At 43.5% G+C, this 19,122-nt stretch overlaps 1 protein-coding gene across 4 annotated transcripts in view; it reads left to right on the plus strand.

Moving 5' to 3' along the window:
• The window catches only part of LOC124272715 (proton channel OtopLc-like), a 72,739-nt gene that overhangs the window by 45,563 nt on the left and 8,054 nt on the right, over positions 1–19,122 (plus strand). For 3 of the 4 annotated variants that reach the window (XM_046707902.1, XM_046707901.1, XM_046707903.1), the window contains one exon: positions 10,830–10,950. In XM_046707902.1, coding sequence (XP_046563858.1) covers positions 10,830–10,950 — 121 coding nt within the window. Of the gene's footprint in view, positions 1–6,014; positions 6,093–10,829; positions 10,951–19,122 lie in introns of those variants that run through there. The other variant, XM_046707905.1, reaches the window with a different exon arrangement.

The following is a 19,122-nucleotide window of genomic DNA, read 5'->3' on the forward strand; positions in this document are numbered from 1 at the left end:
AATATGGCCGCGTAGTAAGGGAAATAACATCAAGTGTTGTTTCCTTGATGTTCTGAAACACTTTGTACTGAATTTGTAGAGTCATTTGAAGTTGTGTTTTGGTGAAACTTGATTATTTCTCCCCGGCTGAATCCAGCAGATCTTGTACAGCGCATGTTCTATATCTGTCGGAGCAGACGACAGTGTCATAGCGTGCTATTCTATTCTTCCACTTCCTGTTCATTACATGTTTCACAAGTCGTCATGCTTTGCAACTACCTTTATTTCCTTCCTACCCGAGACACGCACATAGTCTTGAGCGCATTATATGCACGAATGTGTAAAAATACTTATGTTTGTCAAATATAATCTTTCTCAAGCACTTTAGACAGAACATATCGTTGATAATTATGTTTTTGTATAATTTAACACCTTCAATCATGGTGGAACAATATCTGTGGATGTGTACTATCTCCATGTTCTATAGACTTGTATCACCCACATAGATCATCTGACACCGTTGTTCTAGACCTGTATCACCCACATAGATCATCTGCCACCATGTTCTACAGACCTGTATCACCCACATAGATCATCTGGCACCATGTTCTACAGACCTGTATCACCCACATAGATCATCTGCCACCATGTTCTACAGACCTGTATCACCCACATAGATCATCTGGCACCATGTTCTATAGACCTGTATCATCCACATAGATCATCTGCCACCATGTTCTATAGACCTGTATCACCCACATAGATCATCTGCCACCATGTTCTACAGACCTGTATCACCCACATAGATCATCTGGCACCATGTTCTATAGACCTGTATCACCCACATAGATCATCTGCCACCATGTTCTACAGACCTGTATCACCCACATAGATCATCTGGCCACCATGTTCTACAGACCTGTATCACCCACATAGAACATCTGCCACCATGTTCTACAGACCTGTATCACCCACAAAGATTAAGGGAACCATTAACATATACGACCACCATCTGCAGAAGACAATAATTTGACTTTTATTATATTTTATTGCCTTTCACTTTCACCGACAAGAATAATTGAGCGGCTTCCAGTCTTCGCTGCATGTATACACACATGTGGCTGTATCTATATAGGTCATTAGTCCGCAATTAGTGGACACTGGCGGAAGTGGAAAGATAAGGCGGCGATTCGGCTACTGTATCTGCGGAGGGATATGGGTTACAGTGACACCGGGTCATCTGGACAGTGTTTCAAGGTGTAGTGCAGGGTGGCATGTATGACACTACGTGTTAACACCCTCAATATCTCACATGACGTCGACGTTAGGTCATCTGCCTTGCAGCGGATGGGTCTGGTCCGTGGGTTTATAACCACTCCATGCTGTCTAAAGCTTCCTTCTTTGTGCCATGTGTTTTAGATAATGTATTTGTGTTACACAATTGGACATTGTGACTTACTGAGTATGTGTTTATGCCGTTTTAGCAATATTCCAGCAATCTCAGCTCAGCGGAAACCAGATATATAGAGTACCTTGACATGACAAGCGAATGGAACAGTGTATCCCCGCTCAGGATTGCTTTGCAAAGAGTCATGTTTATAATGAGCAAAGAAGTTTGTTTTCTGGACGAAAGATGTAAGCTAACAAGGTCAATTACCGAATGAAAACGTGTTTTTGTTACTCCGATAAGCAATATCGCGACTATGTCCGCCACAAATCTGGAATACGTGAGTTTTTCTCTCTGGTTTAGTAACCCAGTCAAGTGTTAATATCGTAAAACCCACGTCAATTTAGTTTGGCAAATATGCGCTCAACAAACCCGTAGGCAGTTTAATGGAGACCAGGGTACATCCTGGAAACATGACCTTGAAATGCAGCCATATTACTACGCGCGTCCTGTTGTGCATAGCCCGTAGTAAAGCTGACATTCCTGGATATGTGAAGGTCACATAGTCTGCAGAAGCTGGTAATCAGAAGCATCCCTGTATCCTTGGAGGATGTGTGTTGCAGCATGCCTTACATAACACATACCATCCCCACAACTCTCTCAGCACAAACATCTGCATTCTCAGCGCTATCTGGTAATTAACGCAGGACAGGTGCGCCATCAAACACACCTGATAAGTAGTGGGTGGACGACCTGTACCTACACCTGTATCTAGGTAGTGAACGCTGAGAGTCAGGGGGACCACACCTGCATCTTGGTAGTGAACGCTGATAGACAGAGGGACTACTCCCCTATCTTAGTATTGAACGCTGATAGACATGGGGACTACACCTGTATATGGGTTGTGAACGCTGATAGACGAGGGGGACCACACCTGTATATGGGTTGTGAACGCTGATAGACAGGGGGACTACACCTGTATATGGGTTGTGAACGCTGATAGACAGGGGACTACATCTGTATATGGGTTGTGAACGCTGATAGACAGGGGTTTATACCTGTATATGGGTTGTGAACGCTGATAGACAGGGGTTTATGGGGGTTGTGAACGCTGATAGACAGGGGACTACACCTGTATGGGTTGTGAACGCTGATAGACAGGGGACTACACCTGTATATGGGTTGTGAACGCTGATAGACAGGGGACTACACCTGTATATGGGTTGTGAACGCTGATAGACAGGGGGACTACACCTGTATATGGGTTGTGAACGCTGATAGACAGGGGGACTACACCTGTATATGGGTTGTGAACGCTGATAGACAGGGGGACTATACCTGTATATGGGTTGTGAACGATGATAGACAGGGGGACTACACCTGTATATGGGTTGTGAACGCTGATAGACAGGGGTTTACACCTGTATATGGGTTGTGAACGCTGATAGACAGGGGGGACTACACCTGTATATGGGTTGTGAACGCTGATAGACAGGGGGACTACACCTGTATATGGGTTGTGAACGCTGATAGACAGGGGGACTACACCTGTATATGGGTTGTGAACGCTGATAGACATGGGGACTACACCTGTATATGGGTTGTGAACGCTGATAGACATGGGGGACTACACCTGTATATGGGTTGTGAACGCTGATAGACAGGGGGGACTACACCTGTATATGGGTTGTGAACGCTGATAGACAGGGGGACTACACCTGTATATGGGTTGTGAACGCTGATAAAAATTGGCCAGTTGTATACCGCTGAACTCCACGCCGCAGGGACATGCCCTAAGCGCATACAAAATGGTGGACATTGTTACCCCGGATAACCCAAGCTGCCTCTGAGGAGCTAGAAGGTTAATAGTCATATGACTTATACCACCGGGTACCCATATTCTGCTGGTGAACATTTCTTGTCTAAGGTGTGACTTGGTGTGACCACATAGGTACTTCGTTGTGGGGCAGGACAGAAGTCCAAGTAAATCTCAGGAGTCCAACCTGCCAAACACGGTCACCCATCCAAGGACTGTCCTTGACAAACGTCGCTTAACTTGTGATTAACTGATTTGTGACCTGCGCTCTATGCACAAGACCACGTACACCCAACCGCCCTCCCTCAACCCCCACCCCACCCCCATGATAGGCTGCGGGGACTACACCTGCATTTGGGTAATGAACGGTGATGGACAGGGGGACTCTACCTGTGTCTGAGTAGAGACTATTTTATCACTACCCACATAATAGGAACATATTATCCTTGAATTATTCAGTGTAATACCCCAGTATGCCCTCGCCTCCAGCACCTACCATAACTGTGCATATAATGTGTGCCATGCGTTTTGCGTAAATAAAGGTCGAAAGTTGAAGACGACAAACATGCAGAAGATAATTTATTCCTTTGAGAGCTTTTTCGGATAATTTAGTTTTCATCAAATACATCAACCTTCAAGAGGCTGGTAGAGATCTTGAGACGATCCCCGCTGAGACGGGATACGTCTGCTCGAGTCGTCTGCTTGCATGGTGTATGGCAGATTGACTGAAAGCTGAATTAGCTTGAAGTATTTCCATGGGGAAGATTAGGGGCTGAATTAGTTTCAATCCACATGAAAGATACCTTTCAGTCATTCCAGGATGTCTCTGCAGCCGTTCGAAGATTCTGTAATTTTACATGAACAATGCATGTTGTGTATTAGGGTGTGTTACCATGGCGACAACAGCAAACTGTGGATTGAGCTGGTAAATCACATTCTAAGTCTCTGGTTCTTGTCTGACGGTTCCAGTTCAGTGTATAAGACCTCTCTTTGAGACAGGTATTGTTGCCTCGTCTAGAGCGTGGTACACTGACACTCCGAGTTACAACTGTTCACATGCTTTGTCAGCCCGTGGGGACGCCAAGCTGAAGCTGGCCCCACGTCATCCATGTTCCTCACCCCGTAGGGACGCCAAGCTGAAGCTGGCTCCCTGTCATCCATCTTCGTCACCCCGTGGGGACGCCAAGCTGAAGCTGGCCCCACGTCATCCATGATCCTCACCCCGTAGCGACGCCAAGCTGAAGCTGGCCCCACGTCATCCATGTTCCTCACCCCGTAGGGACGCCAAGCTGAAGCTGACTCCACGTCATCCATATTCGTTCCCCCTCGGGGTCTCTGGTTCGTCATCGTGGTTAATTCCGTTTCGTTATATTTCAGAGACTGAGTAGTTGTTCATAATATCAGTCACTGGTTTGTCTGGTCCAAACAGGTTTATTTATAGCCCGGTGTGGTATAAGTAGATATTGTTCAGCATGTAACACAGCATTCATACATTGCCTCTCCCTTTGTGTTGACAGAACAATAAGTGCATCACATCCATCTACTTATCAACACCCCTCTGTCATCGCTCTGGTGGATAGCTCTCTGACTCTCTTAAATAAGCAGTTGTGACCTCGTCTATTTGTGTTGTTTGATCTGTAGGATAACGTTTGTTTAAATATTATGATTACACAAACAGTACGTTGGGCACGCACGCACGCACGCACGCACGCACACACACACACGCACACACGCACGCACGCACACACACACACACGTCCCTTTGACGGCTCTGATGAAAGGACTAGTGATCTTCCCGTTATTTTAACATGTTAATACCAATGTTCAAGTAATAGATCATTTTCCCCATAATATATTTTGATTTGATCATATTTTCCACAACGATGTACGTAAGTCTAACACACACTGGCAAGGTGAGCTACTACGTCAAGGCTGTTTGATGCCGACGTTTCATGCTATATATTTCCGAGTAGAAGAAAGTTGAACTAACTGGCTCCGTGCCTGTCGAGTGCACACCTATCTGAGTACAGAGATAACTGCATCCCGAACATGCAGACAGGAGATTGTTATAAAGGAAGCATTGCGGGAATTCCTTCAAGGATAAACCAGGGTAATTACCGCCAAGGATGAACCAGTAACTGACTTCAGAGGGATGTGACGATCCTCAAGTTGGAACAGAACTGACCTGGAGTTTTCAGATCAGTGGCGTCTGTCAGTAACTGACTTTTCAGATTGTTTCTCAACAAAAAAAACCATCACTTCTTATTCTGGGTCCTATCCTTGAGGTTTTCGTTTATTGACCTTGAACAGATCCAATGACCAGGTGGTAGCGGGACAGGAGACTGGGTCTTAGTGACTTGCAGCTGCTACTGGGTGAAATGTTCTGGGTGAATGTAGATTTATCGCTTTGTTTAGGTGGCGCTGGTATCAACAACTTAACTTAGAGTCTGTGTCCCGATACAGATATCACTGCTGCACTTGGGCGTATTTATAGGAATAAGTTGGTTCTGTATAGAAAGTTTATGTCGTTGCTAGGTAACAGAGACTGGCAGGTAGTTAAATCCAGGAATCACCACCTTGTCCGTTAAACCCATTAACAGTGAGGGTACGCTGGCTTTGCGTTTTGAGGAAGTTGTTGGTGGTTTGGTGGATTAAGTAACTGCTAATTATTCGTAGTAAAAAAAAATTATAACTATCAAACAGTCTCGCTACCTTGGCAGGCTTTGGTACATTAAAGATGAATATGATAGTGTGTATGTTTTGGGAGGAATGTGTGAATACAAAAACACGTGTAAACACAAGCACGTAGGTAGAGAGGCCGCGCCATGAGTCAGCCCGCTCCTCTCTGGGTCCCAGACTCCGGCTGCTGCTTGAGAGCAGTCACTCTCGGGGACCAGGCAACATGGCGAGGTAGGTCTTGATTGATTCTAGCTGCAAGCGCGTGCAGAGCACGAGACACACATGATGGTTAGGTCACGTGTCCTGTGTGTGCGATAGAAACGCACATTTATCCGTGCGTGCATTGATAACCTAGATATCGATGTAGTTTTAGCATCTTTGTTGACGCAGGTCTGTGTATGTTTTTATCTGGAATTCTGCTAATCTTATGTTGGTTCTTCATCATAAATAGATTCAATGGTTTTTTCTGGGTTTGGTCCCCTATGTTCATTGTATATGTGTGTGTCTGTTTTGATGGTTTTTGTTGTTGTTGTTTTGTTGTTATTTGTGTCTGTGTGTCTGTGTGTGTGTGTTCATTGTCCACAGTTCTGATATCACGAGACAGATTACTTATCTTAACGATCTCGTGTCACGTTTCCCAAGTGTCTAATTGGACCCCGAGAACTCTAATGATTTGTTAAGCTACTACAGTTTGTGGGATATATTCACGTCAACACAGGCTCTCCTGGGTTTTACTTCATCCAGATGTCGACTGACAGAGACAAGCCCTGCATTGTGTGTAGCGGGTAACTGAAGACGAGTGTTTTTGAATGGAAGTGTGTCTGTTTTGTTTTTACAACTACAACACAGGGATTTATTATGAGAGGATATATGCTCAAAAGGCTTTTCCACATCTGTTCATATAGATCATGTCTGTGTAAGAGATGCTATCTTAGCACCAAGATATGGGTCTAACATAAAATGTGTCCTACATAATGCCAAATGAACAATGGAGATGTACACCAACACCGGGTGTTTATGGACATGGACACCCTCCCCCAGCGGGGTACCGCCCTTTGTTTAACCAGTATCCTCATCACAAAGCGCACACGTGTATCGACAAGCTTGGCTTTCAACCTGAAGCAATCTCTGTGTTCCTACAGCTTGAAGCGACGTTACTTGGTAACATTTACACACAGGACGGGTTGTAGAATGTCTCTCACGTCACAATCACAGCTTCTTTATGCTGGTGCTTCATTCAGAACATTCTTCCCGCCATCCTGGGAGATATAAGGTATCAATCTGGTCTTTTCTATAACCACACACAGATGTGTGGAGACCGGGCGCTAGGGTATGTCAGCAGTGCATGCTGGGTAACGTGGGGTCACGTGACAAGTCACCATGTTTTTGGTTAATTGGGGTAGCGGGTCGTGGAGTACACAAAGATGACAAGAGGAGACTAAAGTTATTAATGATGACAGATGTCTATCTACTTCCATGGAAAACATCTTAAAATACTCTTCTCATACATTCCTCATTTCAACATCTGAAGAAGAAGGGTCGCGGGGTATGTATCTCTAATGGTTACCACTGATGATGGGACTTCTCTGGTAATAATTGATGTTTGGCCAGATTTACAAACTTTGCCCAAGGACGTACTTTCCTCTTTCCCGGCGTAATGGATACCGCGCGCGATAGAGGGGAATACCTGGACATTGCTCGCATAGACGCAGCGTCGGCTTGTGTTGTGAACACCGGGTGTCCACGCAGTCAATGCGTCTACGTTGTCATGGTTTCACGAGGGATGGTGTCCAGGTTCTCATGCGGTGATGGTTCTCGCTGGGTTTTCATTGGTGATTATGTCCACACTTTCATGGGTTCGCGAGTGTTTGTGTCCACGCTGTCACCGATCTGCAGTCATGGTGTCGACGCTGTCATGGGTTCGCGGTGGTGTCTGCTCTGTCATGCGCTGTCCGCCTAAACACAAACACACGTGCTCCTCAGCCCGGCACATGCTGCCGGTCCATTTCCGGAAACAATATACCCAGAATGCACCTGTACATGCAGCTCCTGTGAGCGTTTCAAGATATCCAGATGTCATCAAATACAACAGTCATATGAAGTCACGAGGAAATACTTTATATACGATTCAAAAGAAGTTAAACAAAAACGGATGTGAAGGAATCGGGTGTTCTTTATCGTATTTTGAGTACTATGTGTACATCTTTGTGCGACACACTAGTAGTGCGAATAAAACATTAAAAGGTGATAAAAACTGCACCTGAACTCAATATCCGTTTGCTAAAAGCTGTTGATTTCATTACGTTCATACTTTATTTCCTACATCGGCAGGGGGGATCAGCACCATCTCCCTCTCAGCCCGATACCATCAATCAACCAATCAGCATCAAAGGCCACAGCTCGGATAAGCAGGGTCCTATCTAAATATCATGTTTATATACTACAATAATGTTTAGAAGAACGCTCGCAGTAGATCCAGTATGTTTATAAACGTCCAGGAATTTGGTTTAAGATAAGACTAAAAACACGTGATAGGTAATGGTCAGACATTTAGTGACCAACGTCCAGTAGGTTTGGATTGGTAGTTGGCAGATCTACAGGGAAGCGACAAGTCACGGGGCAACAGGTCGTAGGAGAACTGGGCTGACGGTTTTACTGACGTAATATTTCGAGGTAGGTCACGCTATCCACGGTGCCCGTATGTAGTTGTTTATTATAACATGTGCGGACGTTTACAGACCACTGGTAGTTCTGTCAATACGTTAACCTGTAACGTCATAACGTCTTGGTAACTGTACTGTAACCGGTGAAACCTGTAACGTGATAACGTCACTGTCTTGGTAACTGTACTGTAACCGGTGTCTACTGTAACGTGATAACGTCACTGTCTTGGTAACTGCACTGTAACTGGCGTCGTGTATAACTGGAATGTTTGGACTTTATATTAAGTACGAAAGGTTCAATACATTCTAAAATAAGGAATCAGAGATGACATTTGCCCCAAGCTTCAACACCAACATTCCTGGAATCTGCAAGTACATATTGAAGATACACAGCATAGCTGGAGCTATCTTGAAGCTTGTCCTAGGATCTTCTAGTGCTGCGATAACGTCACCACATAAACATCTCACACATCACATTTTACACGAGATTTAGACGAGAGTGTCAGATTACGGTCTATAAATATGCGGGCCAGATCGGGTCATAGAAAGCTACCATTTCCCTGGGACAGGATGTTGACGTAAGGTTATATAGAGGCCATTGCTGCGAAGTGGTTATGCATTCTTTGTTCAGGGGGAACTTTCCTGCTCGTAATGTCGGTCTAAATATGTCCGTACTTTTTGTTACTGATATATGTCAATATTTACTTTTCTTTGTAATCCCTTGTTACTGCCTGAGACCAACACTCAGACTGTGATAACATTTCTTAAAATAATAACTTTGATAGTTTGATGTAGACGTTCCTAGGCTTTTAGGAGAGCCTTCCTACACAATAACAAAGTAGCTTAGTTCCATGTAGAGTGGTTAAAGCTCAAGAAAAAATGAAATATTAATAAATACCAATTCCACAGAACCTTTAATGACTGTGTTTGTTAATATAAAAAACACAATGGCGTTATGCTCCTAACATGGACTTCAATCCAGGGTCGTGTTGCTTTCTGGACACCTGTTAGAAATAGTAGAGACTAATTATATGAAAGTTTACAATATCGTTTCACAATCCCTTTTGAATAACATATATGCTCGAGTGACCTTTTGAAATTTGGGTAACGTGACCTACATACACCAATATGTCATACCAGAGTCATACCACAGTGACTGGCGCATACCATTAAAGGGGGTATTTTAATACCGCGAAGTATGCAGTTAACGCTGGGCATCCAGTAGCTGAAAACTACGTCTTAAGGTTTGAGGAACACATTTGAAGACGCTGGATTAGATAAGATAAGATATATATTGCATAGCGTTCCATGAAGGGACAGTGGCAATACTCCATAAACTAAAAACGTAGTAGGTACAAAGATATAAATATATTCACAAATCATATGTAGCATAATGACATGGAAACAATGAGGAGACCATGGTAACACACAGAATTCATTTAAAATTGTAAATATGATGACATATTTTGGAAATGGTTTCTGGACATCTGTTTGTAAAAAAATTAAATTTTTACAGATTGTAGCAAATTCTTGATCATGATTAAGGATTGTTTGTAGAAGTGATTCTCTATCTTTGGTATACTTTTGTACAGGATATTACATGGTGTTGCTCATCTTCTCAGACATATGTGGGTTATGATAGTTTGGACTGTGGTTAGAACCCCGTCAGGAAACACGGGTGAATGAATGTAGGCAGAAACATTTCAAATTGAGTTAGTGAGTGAGTTTAGTTTTTCGCCGCACTCAGCAATATTCCAGCTACATGGCGGCGGTAAACATTTCAAATGTGGGATAATACACATCCCAACAGAAAACATGTTTGATATACGTGACGGGTGTGAAAACAATTGTTCAAAGCAACTGTAGAGTTAAGCAACTTTCTCTTGTGCATGGCACCCGGGGCCAAACAAATGTGGAGCGAAACTGTCCAAATAAGCTGTTTTGAAAACCGTAATAAAACATTTCGATAGTGATCTATTTTATTATTCATATTTCACAAAACTACACCTAGACTGAAGAGAAACCTGTCATGAATGAATATGTATAATCGAAGCTAGCTCCCTACCAGCTCCGTGGGAATCAGCAATACACTGAATCTAGAAGCTACCAGGCTCTGAAGTGTCGAATAATGCAGGGGAAGCGTGGGTTTCAACGTCATGAAACCAGGGCAAATGGTTTGTTTATAGTTTCAGGGTTATGGTCGCAAAAAGGATTGATTGTTGTTCGGTGCTCGTGCCTCATCGTGTTTGTATTTTGTACGTATTTGTTTACCGTGTCTCATGTAACTTTCTCTCTATCCCTCAAGGTCAGCGATGACGAAGCTGCTGTGTGGACTTTACTGTCTGTTGCTGGTTGTGTTCGGCATCGTGTTTGCCGTCGCCAACGCCCTCACTGTCAAGGAGAGGGAACACAAATACTACCTGGAGGTACGTAACTGTCGTCTACTAAATCTTATAGTCTTGACATACAAGGCATGTGCTCTTGATGCATACAATTTTTCTAGTTACATTGTAGTTCCTCCATACACTCCAGTGGGCTCTAAGTGGACTTCACTGGTTCTATTCCCAATGTTGGTGGCTCCGTACACGAACGTTTGGTCTGTGAATATATATACAATTTTGATAGTAGCAAATAATCCCATTTAAAATGAAAAGGAGCCCAGTGAGTTGGGAAATTTAGAACCTGAGGAAATCTAGTCTTGCTCCATTTAAGGCTTTGCAGGAAGGGCTGGCAGTAGGGCAAATAATGTGGTTCAGGGACTGTGAGACAGACTGGTGGCTCCCTAGACTAAGGCTTAGTCTCTGAATATATATAATTTGGATAGTAACAAACAAGCCCATTTATATTGAAAAGGAGCCCTAGGGAGACCAGAGATTCAGAGACTAAGAACATCTGCATTGGGGCTACACGTGCTGGGGTCATTACCAATTAGAAGTCACATCATACAACCATCAGATAACGCTATAAGTGAAAGGCATATTTATTGGCCCTCCTGTTAAGCCCTGTCCTATCTCCATGCTGTCATCACCTCATGTGGGCCGGTCAAGTGCCCCTACTGCCTAACATTTTACTGTTGGGAAACATGCAGCCCACAATGTCACTTGGACACTAGATGACCAAGGTGCAAGATCTGTGTGGAACACCAACAAAATTATTTATGAATTTGAACTTATCTCCAAATTCAAAAGTTTCCATTTGTATAATATGCGAAAAGGATATAGATAACCACCTGTTTTTAAACAAACTGTTCAATGGAAGTGAAAAGGCCAGCGTCTGTCTTACGCTTGAAGATGTTCTGGGTATTTCTAGATACTAGATTATCCTCACTAGATTTCACCTTGCATGCGTCACATCACGAAGGTAAACAGATTTAATTCCGAGATGCTGTGCCTTTTGAATTTGGTTCTTCACAAGAAGGCGACTAACAGGGTCGGGTGGTCAGACTTGCTGACTTGGTTGACACATGTCATTGTATCCCAATTGCGTAGATGCTCGTGCTGTTGACCACTGGATTGTCTGGTCCAGATTCGACTTATTTACAGACCGCCGCCATATATGGAATATTACTGAATGCGGTGTAAACCCAAACTCACTCACTCACTCACTCTTCATGAGTGCTAGGTCCCTGCCATATGTTTTACTGTTGAGCAATTAGATAAAAAGAGATACTCAAAACACACCAGAGTTTCACACAATAATCTTATATCAGGAATAAGAAAAATAACCCTTGTTTTAATTACAATTAAATCCTTAACCGCATTTACAATTGGGCTGCTATGTGTGGACCCAAGTCAGACAATGAAACAATACTTTTTACAACATAACATTCAGGAGGAACCTTTCCCCAAGATTTTGCTTGATTTGTCTCTTCAAGACCAGAAACTGTGCACAAGGCCTCCACTATAGCTTCATGTCACCCAATGTGCTTGTTAATTAAGAGTTGACAGATGAAACTGTGAGGCAAGATTCCAGACCACTGGTGAGGATGTTGGTCCGGCCAGCCATGATAGTTAGATATGTTTACTTTGTAACCCGACCCCCAAAGTGAGTTAGTTTTCTTGCAGATGTTAACAGACCCTGAACCTGAGGAAATCTAGACTTGCTTTATTTAGGGCTTTAGCACTGCAGAGAGGAGGCTAGGCAGTAGGGAAAATAATGTTGTTCAGGGACTGTGAGACAGACTAGTGGCTCCCTAGACTAAGGCTTAGTCTCTGAATATATATAATTTGGATAGTAACAAACAAGCCCATTTATATTGAAAAAGGAGCCCTAGGAGACCAGAGATTCAGGGACTGTGAGACAGACTGGTGGCTCCCTTGTGATGGTGTTTGTTCGACACATAGAAAACAGTGGGCCTATTCCCCACAAGTCCCAAATTAATGCTGACGAGGTCGTTGTCGGCACGGGTACTACAGATATGTACCGCAGGTACGTTTCTGTATTCAGAAACGTACCATGGCCATAATGAGAATACAGAAACGTACCCTAGAACGATTCCATTCCCATTCTTGATCGGAACTGTCATGTTGTTGTATTAGATACATTTGATTGCGTTATGTAAGTAATGAGAATACACAGTAACGGATATTTCGCGATGCATATGAATACCACTCGGAATCAGTTGAACGGGAACAACTACATACGGGTTCCGGTTTGGATTGCGGAATAAGGACTCGTCCGCCTTTTAGGGTACCGGGTACGTTTCTGTATTTTGACTTTGTTTAGGGTACATATCTCTATACAGAAACGTACCTGGGGTACGTATCTGTAGTACCTGTGGCGGCAACGACCCCTTCAGCCAAAGTAATCGCCTTAGCTCTTTACACAGAAGACATAGGTTCTATTTCCAACCATTGTAACAAAGAGTTTGAGAACCCATTTCTTTCGCATAAAGCCAAGTAGCACATGCCACTTGATCTGTGAGCGTTAGAACACCCATGTACCTACACCCACTATCTCTCTCCGTCTGTTGTCACACATGTGATCTGTGAGCTAGAACACCCATGTACCTGCACCCACTATCTCTCTCCTGTTGTCATGCCACTTGTCTGTGAGCACACCCATGTATGCAACTATCTCTCTCCGTCTGTTGTCACAACTTGATCTGTGAGCGTTAGAACACCCATGTACCTGCACCCACTATCTCTCCATCTGTTGTCACACATGCCACTTGATCTGTGAGCGTTAGAACACCCATGTACCTGCACCCACTATCTCTCTCCGTCTGTTGTCACACATGCCACTTGATCTGTGAGCGTTAGAACACCCATGTACCTGCACCCACTATCTCTCTCCATCTGTTGACACATGCCACTTGATCTGTGAGCGTTAGAACACCCATGTACCTGCACCCACTATCTCTCTCCATCTGTTGTCACACATGCCACTTGATCTGTGAGCGTTAGAACACCAATGTACCTGCACCCACTATCTCTCTCCATCTGTTGTCACACATGCCACTTGATCTGTGAGCGTTAGAACACCCATGTACCTGCACCCACTATCTCTCTCCGTCTGTTGTCACACATGCCACTTGATCTGTGAGCGTTAGAACACCCATGTACCTGCACCCACTATCTCTCTCCGTCTGTTGTCACACATTAATTTTGATCTGTGAGCGTTAGAACACCCATGTACCTGCACCCACTATCTCTCTCCGTCTGTTGTCACACATGCCACTTGATCTGTGAGCGTTAGAACACCCATGTACCTGCACCCACTATCTCTCTCCGTCTGTTGTCACACATGCCACTTGATCTGTGAGCGTTAGGACACCCATGTACCTACACCCACTATCTCTCTCCGTCTGTTGTCACACATGCCGCTGTGGCGGCGGGTGATGTATTTCCGTGTTGGCTTGGCATCAACCATCTTGTGTAAGACTGAATGAATCAACACCACGGGAACCAGCATGACAGCAGACATTACGTCAGTTCAACACCGCCACATGTTGAGAGAGTCATGGCTGTAGTGGTTGGAACACACTTAGACTAACAGATCTTCAAAACGTGCTTGCACCATCAACGCATCAGTGGGTGGAAAATGTATTAAGCATGGAACTTATCTGTGATATACCAGTAATTGACACGTTTTTGGCTGGCATGTACTTTCCTCCGCCCTGTGCCGTGGGAATGTCAGAGACAGAGAGAGTTTTCTTGACGCGAATTAAGAAATGTTGCATCTTTGTGAGGGCCTCGAATTGATAAGTGAGAGCCTCGAACTGATAAGTCTTGACACGGGGCAGATTCTGGCGCTCGAGGTTTACAGTAGCATTCCAGGGTCAGCATCGATAGGTCATCTAATGGATGAGGGTATTCATCATGTATGTCGCCTGTTAGCTGAGGTCAATGTCGTCTGTTAGCTGGTGGTATTCAACATCCAGTTTGTCGTCTGTTAGCTGATGTTGTTGAACATCAAATATGTCGCCTGTTAGCTGATGTTCAAACTAGAATATGTCGTCTGTTAGCCTACGTTGTTAACATCAAACATGTCGTCTGTTAGCTGATGTTGTGCAACATCAAATATGTCGTCTGCTTCTCGCACTCCTTATTGCAAATACATATTGCAATCCTGTACCTCATTGTTTACACACATTGCGACAGAAATGTGGATTCTGTGGCCACAATGGAGTTAAAATATGGCTTAATGAGTATCCTCTTGGAATCCATTTCTCATCTGTGACGGTGTGAATCAGTGTTCCTGGAGCAACGGTCCTCAGTGCAACAACGTCCTGTGTCACACAGACCTTTGAGTGCACAACCACGTCATCACGACTGGGCGGACCTCAAAGCTGCACCGAACTTACCTTGGCCTGTGACATCACATCACACGCTTCATTCATTTTTTCCGCCCCGCTGACAACTTTCAAGATGGCGAACATCAGAGAGAACGTGGAGACCTCTTCCAGTGTCGGTAAAATCCGGTAACATCCGGTAATTGGGAGATTTTCAACTTTAGGAAGTCCTTCTTCACCAGCGTTAATCTCGCGTATAATTATGATCGTTTAAGATGTAATAGCTTTGATCATTACGGAGCTGCAAAGCAAAATATATCATTTTATGTCCGTAGACTGCCATAAACGCAGCGTAATACTCTTCTGAAACGAAGGTCAAGGTGACACGCGTTATAGGTAGTTGTATTTGAGTGAGTGTGTACGCCGCTTTTAGCAATAATCCAGCAATGTCACGGCGGAGGACACCAGAGTGAGTGAGTTTAGTTTTACGCCGCACTCAGCAATATTCCAGCTGGGCTCCATCCATTAACCACTGGACTACCCCACCGCCCCAGTTGTATTTGAAGTTCAATACTGAATTCCATACTTGATTGAAGTGATGAGCAGAGAAGGATAGGGCTTGTTCTTTAAGGAACCACCCAGCAATACTGAAGCTATATGGAGACGGTCTGTAATTTATTGATTGTGAACAAGGCAAACCAGTGACTGATATCATGAACATCGATTCGATGACGTGCATCTACCTATAGTAAAGCATACGACTTTATGGACAATAACGTCTTGTTTATTGCATAGAGCGACGTTTGGGTGTAGGTTCTTACACCGTAGGTTCTAACGGTTAGCTATAAGGTTCTATGCTTCATTAATGACTCACCAACTTCTAGGATGCCCATCAAACAATTAGTGCATCTATCTAGTCAGCAAACCTACTTGATCACATACATGTGTGGCTGAAACCCATTCACAGATAGAAGGCCGTCAAACCATCCCTTTGTTTGAAGACATTTGTTTGCACTTTTTAATCGCAGTCCATCATAAATTCTTCCTCGCCAACTGTCTGCGTTCTATATCTTGTTTGTGGCGTTGTCATGGTGATAAGAGTCTGCGAGTGAACCTAAACGTTGTTTCAAATACCGGCAACCTCAGTCTGAGGTTACAATGACATGTAGCGCCTGCCTTGTAACTGATGAAACTCCCCCGGGGGTGCCCGTGATGTATCACAGAGGGGGACGCGATAAACAAAGAGTGAGGGCTTGGAGGTGGGGGGTGCGGTCTGTCTGATGCTGTGTGGATGTATGTAGATAGCCACAGGTTTCAACGTCTATGCTCTCCTGTGTTGTAAGTTACATATGGCGTGTACTTATTGACGTAACTTACTAGACGTTGTGAAGGATGATGTCCGAGTACCGTGTACCAGATGCGTGTACACAGCCGCCCTTGATGTCGGCCAGGTGAGGTGATATCAGAGATAAAGAAGGAACATCGCAGAGATAAAGTAGGAACATAGCAGAGATAAAGTTGGTTTCTTCTCATGCAGGAGGATATTTTTACGTCCATTAAAGTGTTTACTAGTTAGTTACAAGCACGAGGGACAAGTGCATGTTGGGTATATATTTTACATATTATTGGTAATAGGGAAACAAGAAAATACTCACAAAAGCAGTAATGCAGTGATCAGACCACAATCACCTATGGGAACCTTTAACATTTGACGATATATCGATAGGTTATTACGATAAGTAATAATCAAAATAAGTAATCCCTGGAGATATGTCTTCATTGTTGAGACCTGGCTATGACCAAGTTCCCATTCGACTGGAGTGACGAGGTCGGAGGTCACATGACTTGGTGGACTGCGTGTCACCGTGCCCTGTTGGTGTGGATTATCTCCCTCGATTACAGTCACCGGTTTGTCTGGTCCAGAGTTGGTTAAGTACATACCGGGATCGGCCTGGAATATTACTGGGACGAGTTAACATTCACTCACATGTTAAGTCACAGATAATTATATTACTACAATAGTTTGGTGGTGAGTGCAGCATAGTCCACTGGACACATTATATTACAAGTAGTATCATCACATTATGTCCCCTTGGGATCACAGTAACTGATATAGAACGCGATCCACAGCCTGTGGCTTGCTACTAACACAGTTATTAGTGATCTAACGACAACACTTTCATCACCCCTCCCAGTGACCTTCACTTACCGCCCGAGAGGCGTTATTGTGGCCCAGATTCCGAGCGCCTCCATTACCGGAAGTCACATATGCGTGACCCGTGTAACGAGGCTGATACCTTCTCCTCACAGGGTAGTAATGGAGCGTAGAGTGTGTATTATCTCTTTACTCGACACTGCTGTTGAGCCCTATCAACATAACCCGGGGCTTCAGTGTTGTTATGGAATATATCGGGGAAACTGATTCCCTAATCACTAATAATAAATTGTATTAAAGAGGCTGTTATCAGCAAATTGTATAACCCGCGTCCAAAGTAGTTCTCATTAAAGTTTCCACTTTGACATTCCTTAGCACTGACTTGGTCGAAACGTGCATGTTCGAGAATAGACATTCATCGTCAGGTGTTTTAAGGCAGACACAACGACGAGAAGTGTTCAGTGGTATACTTGTACTTTGGAAAGGTAAATCTGTGTGAACAGAACATTCATGAACAAACATACCGACACAAGTGTACACCGGGTTACATGGGCAGCAGTAATAACAGTAATGTCAAGGTCATGACCTTACGACATGGTACTGTGGCCTCTCCCAATAGGGAACACTAACATCAAGACTCTCAATTTCTATATCGGATATTCATTTTGAAAAGTTCAAATAGGTAATTTATGTCATTGTGTGTTGAGTGTGTTTAGGTATTGAGAACCCATGCTAATCCATCTTCCCGAGGCAACTGTGTCCTCAAAGTCGTAGAAGTGTAAGAAACTAGGCTTTGATTGGGACTGGTGGGCCAGCTTGCTTTGGGGAAATCGCACGGATCAACAAATGTCAGTGTTCACGAATCATGGTTGAGTTTCAGTCTTTTTGTGTACAGTCCTAGTCCCGTTTTGAAGGGAGTCCGGACTAACGAGGTCACACTGTCCACACTAGACTTGCACAAGTCTCTAAGGTAATAATTAATGGTTTAAATGAACATTTCTGAAAAATATATAAATAACAGATTGTACTGTCCGCTTATCTAGACTTGCCTCTTTAAGGATAGAATTACTATGCATCCATGGGTTTAATATCATTCAGGACAGTCTTGGAGCAAGGCTATGTCCACACCAATATGATGGAAGGTGACAGCATTTGCAGCGCCACAGAAATACTGCTGTCTGATTATAGAGGTTACTGTTGGGGACATCCCCCAAGGAATGGTACAATCACTGTAATCACAGGCATTAGCAGTTGGCATAATAACAAATCAAATCAAAATCAAATATTTATTGTGCAAACGTTCCAAACAGAAACAGTGGCAATATTCTATAAACTACCTAAACAAGATATACAATGAATCATTCATATATATATATATGATGATGGTAACAAAACATATAATAATACAAATGTGCAGAACAATCAGATCTTCTATATTTGTTTAAAGTTGTACATGTGGTAGCAAATAATGTCTATACTATTTGGATCATTATTTCTAAAAAGGAGGTTAAAATTTTCAGTGGTAGTAAGTCTGAGAAAGTTATTAATTAAAGGGAGTTAAATCAGGACTTTCTTGTATCTGAATATTTAGTGCAACACATGAAACACGTTATAGTACGTATTGCTATATAGAGAAGTAAACGTACTCAATTTACATATGAGCATACTGGACACGTATACAGTTACATACAGTATCTTCTAATTTGGTGA

This window comes from Haliotis rubra, unplaced genomic scaffold (assembly GCF_003918875.1).
Source record: "Haliotis rubra isolate DU_JTF1 unplaced genomic scaffold, ASM391887v1 Scf172, whole genome shotgun sequence".
In the NCBI taxonomy this organism is placed as follows: Eukaryota; Metazoa; Mollusca; class Gastropoda; order Lepetellida; family Haliotidae; genus Haliotis; species Haliotis rubra.